Source organism: Heloderma suspectum, chromosome 4, assembly GCF_057233095.1.
Source record: "Heloderma suspectum isolate Gila_16-S chromosome 4, 16-S_ref, whole genome shotgun sequence".
Taxonomy (NCBI): domain Eukaryota; kingdom Metazoa; phylum Chordata; class Lepidosauria; order Squamata; family Helodermatidae; genus Heloderma; species Heloderma suspectum.
In genome coordinates this window covers 244,887,041-244,904,238 of record NC_139461.1, presented here as the reverse complement: position 1 = coordinate 244,904,238, position 17,198 = coordinate 244,887,041, and the positions used below count along the sequence as shown (strand labels likewise).

At 40.8% G+C, this 17,198-nt stretch overlaps 1 protein-coding gene across 3 annotated transcripts in view; it reads right to left on the bottom strand.

Annotated features, from left to right (window-relative positions):
- Positions 1 to 138: 138 nt before the first annotated feature.
- BLTP3A (bridge-like lipid transfer protein family member 3A) overlaps positions 139 to 17,198 on the bottom strand; it is a 72,366-nt gene continuing 55,306 nt past the window's right edge. For 2 of the 3 annotated variants that reach the window (XM_084853031.1, XM_084853034.1), the window contains 6 exons: positions 11,959 to 12,110; positions 11,684 to 11,834; positions 8,890 to 9,155; positions 5,212 to 5,320; positions 4,783 to 4,898; positions 139 to 3,029 (listed from right to left, as the gene is read on the bottom strand). In XM_084853031.1, the coding sequence (XP_084709157.1) occupies positions 2,904 to 3,029; positions 4,783 to 4,898; positions 5,212 to 5,320; positions 8,890 to 9,155; positions 11,684 to 11,834; positions 11,959 to 12,110 (920 nt within the window). In that variant the 3' untranslated portion in view covers positions 139 to 2,903. Of the gene's footprint in view, positions 3,030 to 4,782; positions 4,985 to 5,211; positions 5,321 to 8,889; positions 9,156 to 11,683; positions 11,835 to 11,958; positions 12,111 to 17,198 lie in introns of those variants that run through there. The other variant, XM_084853033.1, reaches the window with a different exon arrangement.

Here is a 17,198-nt window from a genome sequence, read left to right as displayed (position 1 = left end):
TTTTTGGGGGAAAGCCTGCCATGAATGTCTGCAACTTCCTCCCACATTACATTTTAAGACCATGACTAAATGCAGACTGCATGGCCTCAATACCAGCAAGCCTTCTTCCTTCACCCCTCCCCATTTTTGCTCTGATGGAGAGTTCTGGAGAACTCAAAACCTTGCACATTATTTTGTGACTTTTGTGTTGGCATAATAAGGGTATTGCCCTGATATGGATATTTTTTCTTCTTCTTGTAGCCAGCATGGCTGACGTTGCTTTTTGGGTGCCATGCTCATAACTACCTTTTAAAATACCTTTGACACATTGCCCAGTCTGAATAATCAAATGTACAGTAGTACATACTTTCCTACTTGAAGTTAAATCAAGGTACTTGACTTAAAAACAAAAAATACCCCAAACATACTAATTCCCCTCATCCTCTAGACTCTGATCCATATCACCTTTTTAGTAGCCATATATATCGGTGTGCCTTAATTAAGAATGATCCTGATCACTCAAATTTTAGTATTTTAAAATTCACTGCTTAAAAAATTATGTGATACCACCATCAGGCCAATAGTTATAGCTACATTTTCTTTTTAGTGGAAAAAGGTACTATAACTCAGGACAAGCAAGTATACATCAGCTTAATTGTTTTCACAATGACAAATTCAGCCCTCCAATATGCACCTAGGCATATATATATGGTTTGGGGAGAATTGCTATCCCCCTTGTTGCTAGAATGTGTTATCACATTCTTTTATCAATTTGATTTGCAACCACAGGATATTAATATAGTGCCTTAATATACTACACATCCAGACAAAAACTAACCTGTAGAAAGCTGAAATTTATTAAAATCCATAGAAGACTCCTATTACAGTAAGATGCTGTAGCTTGTTTATAAGGAGAGTGTAATTACCACCAGTCTTTTCCACATTTGTTTCTCCTGTGGATCTCATATGCTCTTTAGGTACATGGAGGCATAACTACTTTATAGACAGTTTTTGTATTTATTTTAAGTGATTTTAGGCCACTGTTAAGGGTAGAATCTTCTAAGCCAGAACCTTCTTGGTGAGTTCCTGAAACTAGCTTTTTAAAACTAAAAACGCCATGAAAGTATCAACAATAAGAACAACAAAAGTAAACTAAAGTAGAACAAAGAGGTTGTTAGATGGTATTCACAGGTTTTGTTAATTGACTGAGATTTCAATTTACAGGGTCATTATAAACAAAATACCTTTAACTCCAGCTGGGCACAGTTTAATATAGCGTTGCCATGTAGCGGCCGTCTCCAACATGGTGCCCTCCAAATGTTTTGGACAACTGCAAGGATTCCTAACTGTTAACCATGCTGGCTGGGGCTGATGGGAGTTGAAGCCCAAACCATCTGAAGGGCACCAGGCTGGGGAAGGCTTCCATATAGATTGGTAAACATCTAATTTCCATAATCTATAATATGTAGCTAGTTCATGAGAGTGAGGATAGGTGTTCTGCCCATTGGTGGATTGTTGGGCTGTGTTTACTTGCCATAAAACTGGCACTGATTGATTGTAGAGGAATAATTTTGCACTAATTTACAGGATGCATTAATGATGAATTGCCTAGATTATTTTTATGGAGCTTTTCTTTCCACATTCTTTTTAACTTTTCTCTTTATGTAGATTTCATCATATCTTAATTGTTGAAGCTGTTTTGTGAAGAAAACTCCTCTAAAATTATTTTGGACACAACTTCAAGTTTATGGAAACACCCAAGAAATCTAACACTGACCTTGCATGTTCCAGAGTTGAACTACTGTTTCATTCATTTCAAATAATTACACAATGGCACACAAAAGTGAAACCAGGAAGAAAAAAAGGTGTGAGTATTCAGCAGCTTTACGATCACACACTAGAACAATTTCTACCAGCATTAATCTGGATTACAGAATGTTGCAAGATACAGTTTGTGGTTCATCATTTACCAAACGGACATCTAAGTACAGTGCATGACCCAGAGGGAATTGGCGGAACTCGCTTCCTCTGGGCCTGTCCAAGGTTATCAGTGTAGTGTGATGGCAGGAGAAAAATGCTTCCAACGTGTCTTAACTTACAAGGACAGGACATTTGTCAAACAGGCGGCTTCTCAACAACTTGCAGCTAGGAAGGGTTGTGATGCTGCAACAAGGCAATGGTGGTGGAGGCGGACAGAGCTTACAAAGAGGAATTAGGAAGGCTGGTGACTCCAACACTCCATTATCAGAGCGATATTGGGAGAGTAGAAAAAACATTTTAATGGGAAATTGTGGCCACCCACGTTCTCTTTTCCATACCAGGGTAGATGATGGATTTTATACTTCCTGTTAGTAGCAACTTCTTTTCCTTTGCTGGGCCTGCATCCCATCCCTACCCTTCTATGTCTCAGGCTCATGCTGCTGCACCAAAGTTCCAAGAAATTTATTTTCAATGGCTAATAAGGCCCCCGCTAAGCAGAATTATGTTATTGCTTTGGTGTACAACAAGCATGCCGCCAAGAATTCCTGCCACTTCTATCTAGCAGGAACAAAGCAGATTATAGTGAGAAACATTAGCAGATTGTCAGCACCACTTTAAGACAACTTGGACAAGGTAGTTTCTTCCTTGTTTGGCTCTGCAGCTTGTAAAATCAGTGCTGCCATACTTTAGCTGGAGTATAGTTTCATGCTATCTAAACACAGGTACATGGCTGCAAAATCCAACACTCTTGATCATCTTATTCCCATGTGTTCTCCTGTTGCCCCTCCACTTCCATCTCCTGTCATGGCACTCTGTTTCTGTTCCTCAAGGCAGTAGCTCTGGACTGAAGATGGCCTAGTTAAGTGCTTTGCAACAATCAAGCATTTTTGATGCTGGTAGTGATCTCTGATTGCCCTGAGCATCCATAGCCCAGGCTTTTGCTATCAAAGCTGGAAAAGGGGATCATATTTCCTAATTTCCTGTAGCAGGCGTACTTTGTCCAGATTTGCTTCTGCAAGAGCTTTTTTGGTGACCTGTAGCTCTCTCTCCAAAGCTGGCACTTCTTTCAGCTACAAAAGACCAAATAAGAACAGTGAGTGTATTTTCCATGATGTAAAATGCAGCTCAGACATTATACCTGAATTATTCAAAGATATAACTTTTCTAGCAGGAGTACTTGCAGAGAGATCAAGAAGTCTAAGAGCTAATAGCATACAGGGATTTTATGCAGTAATCAATTTTCAGAAGTTCTTCTAAGTAGATAATTATTTGGGTCCCAAATGTTTGTATTAGATTAAAAAGCGGTTCAGACTTTCTCTCTCCCCTCACACATATATTTAGTGGAGAAGAATTCTCAAGAAAGCAAAAGTAGATTGACATCAGTAACCATTAGATAAATTCAGAGTACAGGTTATCTGTAGAACAAATCCATGATTTTTCGGTCCAGTTGTTGGTGTTTTAAATTTTCAGTTACTATCCAAATTATAACAAAAAGCATAAGAAAAAAATAGCACAGTAAACAAAAATCCTAGTATTAGTCAGCCAGTCAAGTTTATTACTGCACAAGCCAAAGGCCATGTCACCTTAAAAAGAGAAATTAATGCAAACACAACACCACATGTTACATCAATACCGATTTGGCTGGAAATCATAAATCTTTTGAAATCTTAAAAGTGCGAAGTAGACACTGTAAAATAACTTGATAAGTTTTACAAGAGTACATCTGTGACACAAATTTCTTTGGGACTCAGATATGCACACAGGTTCCTAGTTCACTTTACTACCAGGAGATCCTCCTTACCTATTAGGTTTTACATCACAATGAATTGCCAAATTTTGTTGATCTATGTATGCCACAAATGGAGGAGAATGATCGCATTTTTCTTTTTTCTGTATTGTAGCAATACATCTCATAGTGGAAACTACAGTACTAGTAGCACTTTTCCTGAATTATTTACATCATTTAAAAATAAATTTGAGATATCTGAAACACTAAGAAGTAATATGAAAAATAATACTAAAATGTTAGTCTTTTAGAGGAAAATGTCTTGTAGACTAGTACTATTCTGTATGTTCTTCTCTAAAAGATAAATCTTTTATTACTACTGTTACAGCACTTTTTAATGCAACACATTATTCAGGTTTCTTATCTTGCTCATCTCCCACAATCAGCATGTGAGTTAGTTAATTGTTATTTCCATTACGGAAAACAAGGCTATTAATCACAGCAAGAATTTATTTATTACGAATGAAATTGTTCAGTATGCTAGCTTACTTCCTCAACCCTTCCAGTACAAGTTACTACACAACAATGCAATATTTGGTTCCAAATATGCATTTATTATTTAATCATTAACATGAACAAACTCGGTTGCTGAAGACTGTTCGAAGTCAGTATACAAGATTGTTACAATAGGATGTTTTTATCTTCTATTCTTTTGCTATCAGTGTTCTCTATTACACTCACAGTCACTTTGATATATGCATTAACACCTAATCCATTATTGTGGTTTTTTACAAAAAGAAATAATAAATATTCTATCATATTGTTTCCAAATCCCACTTCAGAGAGCAGTCTTTGCAGAAAAGGCCAAATTTCTGTATTCAAGGTCTCAGCAAGGAACATACTTGCTCTTGTTTCTGTAAATATGAAAGGAGGGAAGGAAACTGAAACTGAGGTTTCCAGAAGGAAGAACACAAGGGCTGGGAATCTATAAATACCCTGAGAACGAATAAACATGCATGTTAAGGACTTATATTTCCCTACACCCTTTCCTTTTATGATTACAAGCTGTTAGTTTGCTTCAAGAACATATGGCATACCTGTAGTTCATCACTGGTTCCTGCTGAAACTGCAGATATTTTCTCTACTATGATCCGCTGTTTCTTAAGGTGTTTCTGGAGCCTCTTCTGTTCAGAAGATCCTTCCCCTTGTGCAGCTGGAAAGTGATGTAGAAATTATATATGACGACATTCATAACATGGAGGTCTTTTTAGAGAACTCTGTTTTTTTTAGGTTGTGAAACTGAAGATAAAGAAAGGCAATGGCTGAGTAGCAATATCCAATAGCATTGAGAAGAACTAGTCTCCCTTTAACTATTTTACATAGCTCCTATCTTAACTGTTATACGAATTATCTCAGTGTTTAAGTAGCAACAAAGGGAAGCTAGGATGGGTTAGAGGTTTCTAGCAGATCAGCTACTTTAGCTGCAGCCCCTTCCAACCAATGCTACTGGAATATACGATACTGACCTGTTATAACGAACACTCCATCATCATTACAACAAACAACAATGTGGCCCACTGCTAAGGTTATAGGGATAGGGACAGGAGAAGTAGGGTACACTCGAGGACCGTCATCCTGTTAAACAAAGAATATGAGCTTTTGTTATAAAACTGTTACGTCCCAAATTCTTACAGTAACATTATCGATGCCTTCACGTCCACACACTATCCCATTAAGTAAGAAAGAATTGTTACAACAGAAGACTGAATGGTTAGAATCCAAGGATTCCTATGCAGACATACAATGCATTTCCATTTTTGCGGGTGGGGAAGATGCAGACATCTTGTGGCAGCAGCCCCTCCCTACTTATGGAATGCCACTACACATGGGTTCCTTGACCTCTGGATTTAGCTCTTTGGGGGGTTGCCACTGAAATAGGAGGGTTGAAAGCCTCTATCGATGTGCAGTAGATTATGCATGGTCCTTTGGATTCTGGCCTACATCGTTTCATTTTTTATAGGTCTGAAGTGGCTTGTAAGGCATACACCAGACCTCTTTCTGCTTCAGATATTGTCAACCTGTCAGATATTGTTGCCCAATCTGATGCAGAACTTTACAGAGATTGATGGAATATTTTAAAGACTAAATTATAAGTGTGGAAAGCAAAGCAAAGAGGATTTAATTACTTTCAATATCCTTTCTTTCCAAAGCTGAAGATGGCTAATAAAAGGTGGTAACAAGAAACAGATTTAATATTATATTTTCATGTTACCAACCTTAGCTGGTTAATAGCTTGGTTTGAGGAACTTGTGAAACTAGAAGCAATCAAGATTGAACACAATTTTAGCCAGATTGTTCTAAATGCCTTGTTATGAGTCCCAGTTAGGGATAAAGTTTGTTAAAAGTAGCATTTTGTTAATGGTTTATGGCAATCATGAGAGAAGTCATGTCACCCCCACTCACCTGTAGCCTCCGTACTGTTCAATCTAAATGTTAAATTAGAAGGCTCTCTGACAATTTCCCAGAATGGGTTACTTATGGTAGTACTCAGTATAAGGATAGGATACATAATGGTCTACCGTATGGGCAATTACACAAGAAATGGGAGATTTTTTTTTGCGAGGGGCAGAGATACTAGCAGGTTTGTCTTTTTGTTGTTGGGACCGTCAAATTTAAATCGGGCAAAGACTCTGTTCAAACATATTTTAATCTTAAATCCAAAGAGGGCACAATCTCAAATTTACCACCGCCTACTGGACAAAAGGGAAGAAAGCCAACAGTATGTGGGCAGCACATTTATGAATGGCACTTACAATGGAATAATGGCCTTATCTTTGGACCAAGATGAATTCATATACTATTGCCTCTTCCTTGTAAGAAAACTGTTTCAAGATGATGGTGCAATGGTACCAAGTTCTAGCTAATTTGTCAAAAATAAATAAGAGGGGTTCAAACACTTGTTGGAAATGTAGAAGAGTGAAAGGCAGTACTCCATGGTTGGTGGTCTTGTGTAGAGACAAGGAAATATTGACAACCCATACTTAAGTTTATTAATTATATTCTTAGAGATTAACAATGGATCACAAGATGTTCCCATTAATATTTTTTATGGGAAAGTTTCCAAAGATAAAGAAGTTTTACTTTTTATCTGACTGTAGCTGACAGGATTGTGTATATTAAACACAGGAAATTCCCCCAATTCTGTGATTGAGAGATACATAGCCAATGACACAGGACATGAGACATAAACGGATTCTTGGGTACTCTACTACATGGTCTCAGTTTCTCTCTCAGCAAGAATTCCAAGGTCATGAAAAAGGCAACAACTGGGTCCTCAAGGGGACAAGACAAGTATTCTTCAGCAAAACTTTCATCAGGACTAAATACTTCTCCCAAGAAGCTTGTCTGGGCCTAATATGCAAGTACTAATTCTTCTAGCTATATGGTGGCTATAGAAAAATATCAACAACTTCACAGTAATTTACTGAAAGTTTAGAAACCACAGAAGAGCTGGGTTGGATAGCTCTACTAATGACCATGGGGCAAAGCTTCAGGACCTTGTTATATTCCCTATCTATTCCTCCATGAGATGCTTTCCCTGTCCCCCAGCATCCCTCTCACCATGAAAGCAGTTTTTTTGTGAAAGAAGAACCACCAGAAGGACCACAAAGAAAAGGTACCTATTACCAGAAGGGCTTGGTGCTTCTGTTGTTGGTTTGGCATTACCATTGCTCTGCCACCTCTGCTGATAATGCTATTCCATCTGGATCAGCAGTGATCAGCATGAGAAATAGCATGTCATCTCTGTGCATTGTGGATATCATGCAAGTTTATCTGGTGCACTTGACATATATAAATTCTCCACCTGGAAGCCTTCCCAGACTTTTATGTTTCTCTTTCATTCCAAACAGGCAATATTTTAGCCCAGGCTACACACATCAGGAGTAAAGGTGAAGATTACTGTGCTGCCCATATTTTTACAATGTTTAGCATGTATACGGTACAAGTGTCAGAATTCCTTTTTACAAGCTGAAAGTATTTCAGATCTGTGAAACTTTACATATGGAGGCAAGGGAAAGACTAGCCACAAAAATTGACATCTGAAGGCAGTTATGGACCATCTGTATGCTCATATCAGCTTCAGGCTGTTCATATCCATACCGGCAAATTTCAGTATGAAACTAGAGCCTTTCTATCAGAGGCAAGTGCCCAAGGTTTGGGGCAATCAACTCAGCACCGAGAACTTAAAGGCAAAAAAAACATAAAAAGGTGGGGGGAGACAGGGTTATTGAACTCTGATGTGAAAACTGGTTTCAGATCATTTTGGCTGATACAAACTCCAAACCCAAATATACACTGAATTCATATCACAATTTTTCTGTTACCATTTCATTACATATTTCTTAAATCTCAAGAAAGGTAGTCTGCTCTGCAATAACCAGTGAGCACATCCAAGGGAAGAAAAGAGATAAGGAGGATAAAAAAGACAAGTATAAAGCTTTGTGATGGGTTAGGGTACTCAATAATCCCTGCAGAAAGATAAGGGCAGCATGCCTCTCCTACACACCTTTTTTGCTAAACTAAAGAGCCCAGACATTCTAACCTTTCATCATAGGAGAGTTGCTCCAGCCCCCTGATAATTTTGGTTGCTCTTTCCTGCATCTTTTCCAGCTCTACAATATCTTTTTTGATATTTGATATTGCTGCATCTTTTAGATGCAGCAATTAGAACTTCACACTATATTCCAAGTGTGGTTGCACCACTAATTCATATAAAGGCATTACAATACTGGCAGTTTTATTTTTGACCCCATTCCTAATGAATGGGATCAATTATGTGAATTTGCCTTTTTCACAGCTGCCACTCATGGGGTCAACCTTCTCATCATACCATCCACCACGACTCCAAGATCCCTTTCCTGATCAGTCACTGCCAGCTCCAATACCCACCAGGAGCCTTTGGTGAGGGACTTTGTCAAAACCTTTTTGAAAGTCCCAAGTCTTCAGTGTCTACTGGATCATCTCCTATCCACTTGCTTGTTGATATTCTCAAAAAAACTCTAAAAAGTGAGTGAGGTATTGCTTACCTTTGCAGAAGCCATGTTGACTTTTCTTCAGCAAGATTTATTCTTCTATATCCTTGAAAATGTTAACATCTACACTACCTCCCACCCCTTTCTAATGCTAACAGCGCACAGACTCACTTTCAGCGTAATCTTTGTATCCACAAGTTCAATCTTCATGGGGATAACTTCAGGGATCACCTCATCCTCAAGGAAGGGTCCAAGGCTAGAAAGGCAGGACGTCAGTAGCTCTGCATGATAGCTATGAACCAGCATATGTAAAAATCCATTATGGACAGCCAGAGGTGAGTGCACTGCAGCACTTGGTCCTTTTTCATATCGTAAGCACACCTCAGGCTGGGTCTGGTTAGTTTCAGTGGTTGCAGGCCTCTCTGAATTTGGATCTCCTAAAAGCATAAAGTGATTGTAATGGAAGGACTGCATAGCTTACCATACTGATAATTATACAGTAAGAGTTATCTTTTTCTTACTAAGGGCACAATCCTATGGGGATAGTCGTCCACCTCCAAAGTTGGAGGCGACCAACTATCCAACAAAGGGTGAGCAAAGCACAGAGGGGATCTTCTCCTCCGCACTCCGACCGCCCTGCATTGCAGCCAGATTGCCAATTTCAGCTGTCTAGCAGGAGCACCTTGGAAGGCGGGGGGAGGCCGGATGGCACATAGAAAGCGTCATAACAGCACTTCTGCTGTCCCCTTCCCACCCCCGAGAACGCCCCCCTACGAGTGTGGAGCCAGGGATGAACTGTGGGGAAGATGGTTTTCTGGGAACCGACATTGGCACGCTGGCTCCGAGCTCAGTTCCCAGAAAACGAAAAATCCTATGGCCCCTATGGCCATTTAGCCACTGTCTAGTGGCCACAGTATTGTGTCCTAAAGCTGTTGAATTAATGCAGTTAATTGTATTGGCTAGTGGAAGGCATAGTTACTGTTCAAAGGCTCCACAAAGATTGATTTAGTTCAATTTTCTTTGGGCCATTTCCAATAGAAATCATAAGTAGTTGGCCTTTAAAGACAGACAGAATAATTTAACATGACCTAAGCAGTTTATTCACTTGCTTTCAGCTGCCTTAGTTCAAAAGGAAGTGTCTGTGTATTTGATTATCATTATGCTTTCTTTAATCAAATAAAAATGCATCTTCATCAAGTAGATATTTAGCCCTACCCCTTAGTAAAACTGACTTTTAAAACCTTGGTTTTTATTTTTTATTATTAAATGTATTTTATTAATATCATTCAACACACAAAAATCAAATACTATTCCAAAAGTGGGGAAGTCTTGATACAACCACTTAATGACTGTATTTTCTCAATTCAATAGTTTTCATTTTTTCCAATCAAACTTGTATTATATAATCAATTATTATTCAGTTGTTAAACAACTAACACCTTTTCCCCTATATTCAAGTAATTATTCCTTGGTCTCAAGTATTGAATAAATTTGTCCCCTTGCTCTAAAGAATCTCTTTTTTTTTGTAGCTTGACCATCCCATATATTTTTATCATATGAGCTTTCATGCATTAATGATCTATGCCAAATATTGCTTTCCCATTCTCTAACTTGGGTTCTTTGTAAACAGGGCTCTTTTGTTCAAACAACCCCCCCTTTCGGTTACTACCAGTTCAATTTAATCCTATTTTGTCTGGTGCCCTCTAATGGCCAAAAGATGTACAACACAAGAAAGAGGATTCCCATTAAGTACAACTCACACCCTTCTCCTTAAAAAGATACATTCGCTGGAAACTTTTGCTGCTAAAATAATCCATCTCAAGAGTCTTGAAGACTCAACAGCAGCACAAGGACAGCAGCCATGTAAGCTCTTCACATTGCCACAGAGCTTACATTGCTGTCGTGCACACACATGCTATATTCTGAGATGTAGTGCTGTCTGATAGCTATAAGGTACCTATAATGTAAATCAGGATGGTATGGACTAAAGTTGCAAAAAACAAGCATGTGAAATATGGGATGTGCATGCACACAGGCAAAGGGACATTTACTGTGACCACTGGTGTGTACCTGGAATTAGGGCAGAAATCAGGAACTGCCAGATCCATTCTGGGCCAGATCCACCCTGCAGTGCCTCTTCATCTAACCCATGGCCCCTTCTCCTCAGGTCCACCCCTCCATCCCTTCCTCCTCAGCCCTGCTGAGACAGGTTGCTACTGGAGGACACAGCAGTCTGTCCCTTCTCCAGAACCCCATTGTGTTTCCATATTGTCTGGGGAAGAGGAGAACCTACTCCCTCCGCAGCTAGCACAGAAATGCAACATGAAGCTGGAGGAGATTAATTGGGATGGGGGGATAAATTAATTGAAGTCAGCATGTGATCCCTGACAGATTACCACTGAGGGAATGTGTCCCTCAGCAGAAAAAAAGGTTTCTCATCCCTGAGTTTCTTCCAGTACTCTAAACATTTTCTCCTATCTGTAACACTAGGAGCGGGAACAGTGATGGCGGCTGCCTTTTTCATAGGAGAGGAAGGGCTGTGTTGGACTTGTTTTTACAACAGTGCTTTGCCCAGTACCATTTCTCAGTGTGCACAGCGTGCAATTCCCACACCTCAGCAACCCAGCTGGACACACCCAGAATTGGGGAGCAGGACTTCCAAATGACTTCAGTCTGGGCATCTCTCTTTTTAAAAATTATCCTGTTTTCCCTTCTTTTTTTTTTGCCCCCTTCATTTATTATACATGAGTTCTAACAAAAATGTAGTATACAAGTCCTAACTGTATCCCATGCAGTTAATAGTTTGTAAGGAAAAGAAATGCTACTCTTCTCTACGGAAGCAAGCTTTCCACACATGCATAAAGACCCCTGGTTGCGCCTGCAAAGGAAAATCAGGGTAGTTGTAGCATAAAGAGATCACAGTACATGCATCAGAGCTGCTGAACTGTGGTCGAATGTGATATACCTGTGGAGTCACTTTGCAGATAGTGCCACATACTTATATTTCCCAGGTGCTCGGGGGTTAGCTCCATTACTTGAAGGGCGAGTGTCATATCATCTCCTTTTGTTTCTATCACACAGTTTATGTCATTCATTTTCAACACAAAGACGGATACCTAAAACAAAAAAGCCATAGTACAAATGGATGCTGCAGAGTTTCTCTCTGTCTCTGTCACACACACACACACACACACACTCCTCAGAGAAATAAAAATTATAGGGATGGGGGAGGAATCTGACCAGCTGAGGGCTGGAGTCCTGTCCACTCAGAGATGCTGAGCTGTTGATATACGTTGATCCTCTTTCCTCATCTGCCATTGGGCTCGCTCTGATGTTGGCATCATCAAGGACCCGTGGCAGGTGCCCTGGTGTAAGAGGATCCACACTAGGCTCTGGAAAAAAAATTAAAACATTAAGTAATGGCCCTACCTTTGCATTAACAAGTTTTGAACTCTACTTTTGTACAATCCTTTTGGTACAGAAAGGATTGTCAGAATCCTGAAACATCAAAAGTTATTACACACTTGGACTGAATGTAATTCTGAAGTAAACCTAAAATTATAAATATTTGTAACCCCAAAGGGAAGCATTTTTGAATAAGAAGTTTTGTGCTTAACAGTTTATTCAAAATTTTGTCTTTTTTTTTTTAAACAAACCCTTCTGCATCTTTTCAGTACCACTTTTATTATGAATTCCTTAGAACTCCCCCCCACACACACACACCTTGCTACCATGTAGTGTGTTTTAAATACATACATTTAAGGGAAACAGAAGTGGAACATGGTTTTGTGTAAATGTGCCCTAGATTTTAAGCATTCTATACCCTCCTTGAAAATCAGTGTCTAGAAGTAAAGAAGTGGAAGAGTCTGCTTAAAGCAGGAAAAAGGCAGGCTAACTTCAGATTGGGCTCAGTTTAGGCTCAGGCTTTAGGCCTTAAAGAGCAGTTCACTAAATAAAGCAAGTTTAAGGGTTCAGCATATCATTTAAGTTTTAAAAAACACACAGAAAAAGGATCCAGACCTAGCAAGCCACAGCCTTCCCAGATCACCTACTCTTTGTCTGCTGTCCCCTCCAAGGACCCATTGAATAGAGGATCTCCCCTCAATAGGTCTCCCATTCACTATTGTTAATAGTCCTCCTTCCTAAACAGGAATCACCATACCCTGGGGGGGCCAACTGACCTACATTCCCAGCAACTGAAATCCATTGCTGATCAGGAGTTCACATGCAGCCTCCCTTGCTTTTCAAACAGGACCCTCCAATCAGGTTCACTGCAGCAGCAGTTGGGTCTATCTATATAAGGAGGCACACTTGCAAGGGAGCCAGCTCTCTGAGTACAAGAAGCCCCAGTGACGAAGCATCTCAGCCCCAGTGACAAAGCATCAGCAAACAAGAGAGTTAAGCAACTGTGTGAGTTAAGCAACAGGACGAGGAAGCCAGGGCAAGGAAGCCGGGGCAGTCAACTCTTTCCTCCCTATTCCGTACTCAGCTCACAGTCAGTAACTGTAAATAAATAACTATAATTCCCCCACTTTCTCACAGTAAAAAACTAACTTTTCCAGGGAAAACATACCCAAATAAAAAACCAGTTATGAAGGTAGAAAGCCAGCTGGGGGCTATCCAGTGTATTGTACTCAGTGCCACATGTACGACTATCTACACGGAAGTTGTGGGTGTGGGCTCAGTGTGATGAGCTCCTGGCTCTCAGGGAACAAGTGCGTTCCCTTGAGGCCAAGGCTGCTGACCTGGAGAAGCTAAGAAAGGCAGAGAGGTTGGTGGATGAGACCTTCAGGGACCCATTAACTGTGTCCCACTCCCAGGGTGACAGCTCCTCTGTTGTCATGAAGAATGCGGGTCTTGGGGAAGGAGGGCATCTTTCTGAGGAAGAGAGAAATGATCCCTTAGGAGGGACCCACTCCTCAGAAGATGAACAAATATCCTCGCACACCGAGGATGTTCCTCCAGGGGGAGGGGGGCTTGTGGTAGTGGGAGATTCAATCATTAGACATGCAGACAGCTGGGTTTGTGATGGGCGTGTAGACCACATGGTGAATTGCCAGCCTGGTGCAAAGGTTGCAGATATCACATGCCATCTAGATAGCCTAGTAGATAGTGCTGGGGTGGAGTCAGTGGTTGTGGTCCATACTGCTATCTATGATGTGGGGAAATGTAGTCATGAGGTCCAGGAAGCCAAATTTAGGTTGCTAGGTAGGAGGTTGAAATCCAGGACCATCAACGTGGCTTTCTTGGAAATGCTACCTGTTCCACACGCAGAGCCAGCAAGATAAGCGAAGCTGAGGAGTCTCAATACGTGGATGAGACAGTGGTGCAGGGAGCATGGGTTGAGATCAAGACTAGGGAACATTTTGGGACAAGCCAGGCCTGTAGAAGAGGGACGGACTCCATTTGAACCAAAATGGAAACAGACTGCTGGCACTAGACATAAAAAGGGTGGCAGAGCAGCTTTTAAACTAAAACCTGGAGGAAAGCTGACAAGAGCTGGGAAGCATCTGGTTCGGGTTAAATCATCCCAAAGGGATGAAGATGAAAATGTTTTTGATTGCCCAAAAGTAGAAGGGGAGGAAATAGGCCAGGAGTACATGGTAGAACATAACAGCCAATCAAAGGGGCCAACGTTCCATAGCAAATGATGCACACCCCAGAGACATCTGTGGAGGGACACCATGTATAGGTGTTTCTCTGCAAGTGCTAGAAGCCTCCAAGCCAAAATGGGAGAGTTGGAGTGCTTGATTTTAAAGGAAAACCTGGATATAGTGCGCATTACAGAAACCTGGTGGAGCAGAGAGAACCAGTGGGATACAGTCATCTCTGGATATAAGCTCTATAGGAAGGGCAGGGCAGGGTGTACTGGGGGAGGTGTTGCCTTGTACATCAAAGAGGGCACAGTGTCGAGAGGACTAGAACACTGAAAAGGGATAGGCACTTCCACAGAAGCTCTGTGGGTGACAATACCAGGCTCCAAAACTAATTTAGTGCTAGGAACACGCTATCGTCCCCCAAACCAGAATGCTCAGAGTGACCTTGAGATAGAAAATGAAGTCAGGGAGGCCTCCAAACAAGGAAGTATTGTAATAATGGGTGACTTCAATTACCCCCACACTGTTTGGATAAATGCATGTTCCAGCCACAACAAAGAGGTTAAATTTCTCGATGCCCTAAATGATTATGCCTTAGAACAGTTGGTCATGGAACCGACGAGAGGGGAGGTGACCTTGGATTTAATCCTAAATGGTGTCGCCCAGGCCCTAGTAGGTGATATAAATGTTGTTGAACCAGTTGGAAACAGTGATCACAGTGCTATCAGATTTAATATATATTTATATATTTAAGTGGAAAATTGCCCAGGAAATCCAACACAACGTTTGACTTCAAAAGAGGAAACTACTGTAAAATGAGGGAACTGGTGAAAAGGAAGTTAAAAGGGGGAGTCAAGAGTCTTAAATCCCTTCAAAATGCTTGGAGATTACTCAAAACCACAGTAATAGAAGCCCAACTAAAATGTATACCACAGATTAGGAAAGGTAGCACCAAGTCCAAGAGGTCACCAGCATGGTTAACAAGCAGGGTTAAGGGAGGTATTAGAGAAAAGAGAGCTTCCTTCAGAAAATGGAAGTCTTGCCCAAGTGAGGAAAACAAAAGGGAGCACAAGCCTGCACAAAGGCAATACAAGCAGACAATAAGAGATGCAAAAAGCATTTTGAAGAGCATATCGCTAACATCAAGGCCAACACTAAAGAATTGCTTAAATATATCAGAAGCAGAAAACCAGCTAGGGAGGCAGTTGAACCATTGGATGATAATGGAGTTAAATGAGTACTGAAGGAGGACAAGGAGACTGCAGAAAGGTGAATGAATTCTTTTCATCCGCCTTCACTGCAGAAATTATAGGACAGATACCTGTGCCTGAACTAATGTTTTCAGGAAGGCAGTCTGAGGAACTGAGGCAAATAGCGGTGACAAAAGATGGAGTTCTCAACCTTATTGATTAACTGAAAGCAAATAAATCACAGGACCCAGATGGTAGCCATCCTAGAGTTCTCAAAGAACTCAAATATGAAACTGCTGATCTTCTAACATAATGCAGTATGTCCCTAAGATCAGCCTCTATACCAGAGGACTGGAAGCTGGCCAATGTAACACCAATTTTCAAAAAGGGATCCAGGGGGGATCTGGGAAATTACAGGCCAGTTAGCTTAACGTCTGTTCTGGGTAAATTGGTTGAAGGCATTGTTAAAGATAAAATTAGTAAGCATATAGAAGGACAAGCCCTGCTGAAAAAGAATCAACACAGCTTCCACAAAGGTAAGTCCTGTCTCACTAACCTTTAGAGTTCTTTGAGAATGTCAATAAAGTCATAGAATAAGAGGACAGGTCCTCTTATGGATCAGTAACTGGTTAAAGAACAGAAAGCAAAGCGCAGGAATAAATGGTAAATTCTCCCAACGGAGAGAAGTAAATAGTGCGGTCCCACAGGGATCTGTATTACAACCAGTGCTTTTCAACCTGTTCATAAATGATCTGGAATTAGGAGTGAGCAACGAAGTGACCAAGTTTATAGATGACACCAAATTATTTAGGGTGGTTAAAACAAAAAGGGATTGTGAAGAGCTCCAAAAGGATCTCTCCAAACTTGGGAGAATGGGCTTCTAAATGGCAGATGCGGTTCACCGTAAGCAAGTGTAAAGTGATGCACGTTGGGGCAAAAAATCACAGCTTCATGTATAGCCTGATGGGATCTGAGCTAGTGGTGACTGACCAGGAAAGAGATCTTGGGGTTGTGGTGGACAGCTCAATGAAGATATCAACCTAGTGTGTGGCCAATGTAAAAAAGGCAAACTCCATGTCAGGCATAATTAGAAAAGGAATTGAGAATAAAACTGCCAACATCATACCGTCCCTATAGAAATTTATGGTGCGGCCACACTTGGAATACTGTGTACAGTTCTGGTCACCACACCTAAAAAAAAGATACTGTAGAGCTGGAAAAAATGCAGAAAAGGGCAACTAAAATGAACAAGGGGCTGGAGCACCTCCCCTATGAGAGAAGGTTACAACAGCTGGGATTGTTTAGCTTGGAAAAAAGGAGGGTAAGGGGAGACATGATAGAGGTCTACAAAATTATGCATGGTGTGGAGAATGTGGATAGGGAGACATTTTTCTCCCTCTCTCAAAATACTAGAACCTGGGGTCATCCTATGAAGCTGATTGGTGGGAGATTCAGGACAGATAAAAAGAAGTACTTCTTCATATAAAAAGGTAAAGGTGTCCCCAACCAGTCGTGTCCAACTCTAGGGTGCGGTGCTCATCCCCGTTTCTAAGCCGAAGAGCCAGCGCTGTCCGAAGACGCTTCCGTGGTCATGTGGCCGGCATGACTGAACACCGAGGTGCACAGAACGCTGTTACCTTTCCCACCAAGGCAGTACCTATTTATCTACTTGCAATTTCTTGCTTTCGAACTG